This window comes from Camelina sativa, chromosome 16 (genome assembly GCF_000633955.1).
Source record: "Camelina sativa cultivar DH55 chromosome 16, Cs, whole genome shotgun sequence".
Lineage (NCBI taxonomy): Eukaryota > Viridiplantae > Streptophyta > Magnoliopsida > Brassicales > Brassicaceae > Camelina > Camelina sativa.
In genome coordinates, this window is record NC_025700.1 from 29,047,475 (window position 1) to 29,051,336 (window position 3,862).

Here is a 3,862-nt window from a genome sequence, read left to right on the forward strand (position 1 = left end):
TTTATAAAACAAATATTACGTACTGTTTTATGATAATTTGAACTTTTTGTGTTTGTTCAAAAAAAAGAAGAACTTTCCACAGTTCTTCAAATGATAAAAATATCGCCAAATAAATAATAGTATAATACTGCAACTATCATAGCTATAATTTTTTTTCATCAAATCTAACAAAGATTAAGTGTATATTAAAATTACTTTTAATAAAAACTTATTATCCAAAAAAATTCTGAATCTAACAATAAATTAGTACATATATATGTTGACCAATGGTAGATTGGTAAAGTTGCTCTTGAATATGTATTTTTTTTTTCAACGTACGTAAGAAAGAAAATATAGTCTCTAGTCTACAAATATAGAGAAAAGTTTCATAATTAAAATAGTTTTAATAACAAAAGAACAAGCCTACAATATCAACATAGAATCCCACTTTTAGATTTAGTTCAGCACTTTCGGACACCGTTGGAATAAAAACGGAAAGTTTTGAAAAAGGGAAATAAATCAATTAAAGAAAAAAGGATTAAGTGAAAATCTTGATGCCGTTGACTTTGTTCTCAACGGCCATGATTGAGCGTGTGATGAGTATAAGAGACCAAATTATTGCTATATATCCCTAATAACCCCAAAAAAGAAATTGATGAGTTTGAGTTTTTTATTTTAATTTGTAATTATATATAATCACTTTCCATTTCGAGATTTTTGGATATACCTGTAATTATATTAATTATCTACCACTATCACCAATTAACAAGCTAAAAAGTGTATATACTTAGTGTTGTACGTACGTGCTTATTGGCAGCTTAGGTCGAGAATTTGTTGATTAATAAAATAAAATAAAAATGTGATGTATGTGTGGCACTTAGGCATGTGTGGTGTGGAATGTTGCGAGTAACAAAAATGGATGTCAAATTTTGAAGAATGTTTTCTAACGTTTGCTATATACTGTATATATATATATATATATATGTGTGTGTGTTTGATGTTCTGTAGATTCTATTTATATCGGTTATCCATGGTTCATGAAATTCGAAGGTTGATATCTTAATTATATATATCGAGGTCAGAGTTTAATTTAGAGTATAATAATGTTTTACGACACCAATTATAAATTATCCGTTCAAACCTCGAAAGAAATGGGCAGTGACAAAATGCTGTATTATATTGAGGAGATAATTTAGTAGCAGCCATTAATACCTAAGGCGCAAGCATAGCCGTATTTATGTTGGTACCACAGAAGACCACAACTAAACATTTTTATGAAATATAGGTCTAATTTTATTACGATATATATATAGATATAGATATATCTCTTTGGCTTAACGACGACATTTTGTGTTACACTGTTTATATAATATACGCGAAGAAGTGGATTCAGAACTACTGGTTAAGTCAAGATTATCATACCAAGAATTCAAGATTTAGGTGACACATATTTAGGGGACCTCATTGGCCCCATAAACTAAGAGGCGGTCATACTTTTTTATAACTCTAATCATAATCACCCAAAAGCGTTGTGATATATGAATTTATTGATGTAATATTTACATTACCCCAATAAGTAGAGGTTTTAACTTTTAAAAGAGAGAAAAAAAAAAAAAATTTAAAATGAGAGATTGTAAAGATTGACCTGTCAATAATAGTTATTATAATATGTTAGTTTGTTGTTGATCATACTTAAGTTTTTCTGTTAAGAGAAACTGATCATACTTAAGTTCTCAATGGTAATTATCAATGGAGAACTAGTCTTTAACATACCTACGTACATTGACATGACGGCACCCGAGTAACAGCTACTTAACGCATTTCGTCACTTAAGTGATATATAATATCTCATAGGCTTGGGTCGACTCTAAATAAAGCCATATATTTTTTTTTCTTCAGTTCATATTTCATACTAGCTAGTACGAGATATACGTTTTAAAACATTATTAGGAAGTCGTTGTGAAGCCCAAGAAAATGAATAAATTTGTTACAATTTTTTTTTCTTCTTTTTCTTTTTGCCATAATATCCTACACCAGTTTCCATTATAATTGTCGAACTGAATTTTTGTTCAAGTGATTGTGAATCAATCATTCTAGGATTGTAGAAATAAAAATAGAATCATAATTCATAAACTCGTATCGAGAATTTTAATGAAATCCATAGTAGTAAAAGTAGAATCAAAAGAAAATCTCCCTTTATGGAAATAACACCTCGAAGATCCTCTCTCGTCTCTCCTTTCCCTTATTAAATTTTCAAAAGACAACAAATAAAAATACTATACTCTAGCAATTAAAGCAATCTTTTCATTAAACCGGTAAAACCGGACAAAATTAAATACTATATTTTATTTGATTTTATTCATTTTCTTCAGACAGCAACAACAACAAAAAAAAAAAAAAAAACGGGAAGGCTCTTTTACTTTATTTAACAGACATTTTCATCAATATTAGTTTTCTCAAAAAGAGTCCAATAGCTTTATGTTATTTGTTTGCTTATATATATATAGACAGAGAGAGAGAGAGACAAAGGTCTTTAAGTCCTTTTTTAATTGCTTGAACAAAAAGCAAAACACAAGCAATTTTCTCCTTTGTGTCTGTCTCTATGTTTTTTTGCTTTCTTTATTTCTTTGTTCTGTGCAGATAAGAAAAAGAAGGAAAACTCTAAACCGACATATATATCCTCTGTTTCCATTTTTTTCGTTTGGGGTCTTTTCGAGTTTCGCATAAAAAAAAGTACTTGACCCGTTTGCGCGTTGGATTGATCTGAACTAAATTATGGGTTCATCAGAGATTAAGCAGATATTGAAGTCTCTCTGTTTCAGCCATGGATGGTCTTATGCTGTTTTTTGGCGCTATGATCCCATCAATTCCATGTAATTAAAGACTAGTCTCCTTGAGGCTTTTCTTCTTATGTTTTGCATTGTCTCTTTTAATTAGGGGCAAAGACTATTATTATTATATTTGCATAATTTCCTCTGCATTTTCTATTTCAATTTCTGTTGTCCATAAAATTATATGTAATCTAGTTAATTTCTTGAATTCCATGTGGATTTCTCAGGTTATTGAGTTTTGAAGAAGCATACAATGATGTACAATCAGTCGCACTCGTTGATGATATGATTCTCAAGGCTCATGTCTTAGGCCAAGGGTAAGCTTTTTAATACTTCAATCAAATACTCTAATATCTCTCTCTCTCTCTCTCTCTCTCTCTCTCTCTCTCTCTCTCTCTGTGTGTATGTATCTTATTTCTTTTGATGACTTCAGAATTGTGGGAGAAGTGGCTTTGACCGGAAACCATCAATGGCTGTTCTCAGACTCATTGTTTCAGGTCTGCGCCTCTCCTTCTTCCCTTAGTTTCCTTTGATGTTGTATTTTTCTCATATTAGTCATATGCATGCATGTGAGCTTTAATAATATATATATACATCTCGTGAAGAAGAATAAGGATTTGAGATTATTTGTGTGTTTTGATTGTTTTGCAGTGTGAGCATGAGTTTCAGAATCAGTTTCTCTCTGGCTGTAAGGTGATTATATGCAGTCTTCTTGTCTCCAAGTTAAAAGGATTCATATCCATTTGAACTCAGATTCTTATCTGCAGTGTCCATGTTTATTATACAGACTATCGCAATCATTCCAGTAGGATCTAGAGGCGTCGTTCAGTTTGGATCTGTTCAAAAGGTTTGCATATATGTATATATATACAAATAACGATGTGTTTTTGATATGTTGCTGTGTTTTAGTCATATGGACTAATTAAATGTACCTATCTATCTATCTATCTCTAGATTCTTGAGAGCCCAGAGATGTTGGAACAGACAACAAGAGCTATGCAAGAGAAACCAGATCAATCGGTGGATCTCGATACTCTGTTCGAGTCTTTGGT

At 31.0% G+C, this 3,862-nt stretch overlaps 1 protein-coding gene across 1 annotated transcript in view; it reads left to right on the forward strand.

Annotated features, from left to right (window-relative positions):
• LOC104753134 (transcription factor bHLH157-like) overlaps positions 2,526 to 3,862 on the forward strand; it is a gene marked incomplete at its 3' end in the record, with an annotated part of 3,263 nt that continues 1,926 nt past the window's right edge. Inside the window, 6 exon segments of the mRNA XM_010475428.1 lie at positions 2,526 to 2,852; positions 3,038 to 3,127; positions 3,244 to 3,307; positions 3,462 to 3,503; positions 3,598 to 3,657; positions 3,765 to 3,862. Of these exon segments, the coding sequence (XP_010473730.1) occupies positions 2,755 to 2,852; positions 3,038 to 3,127; positions 3,244 to 3,307; positions 3,462 to 3,503; positions 3,598 to 3,657; positions 3,765 to 3,862 (452 nt within the window).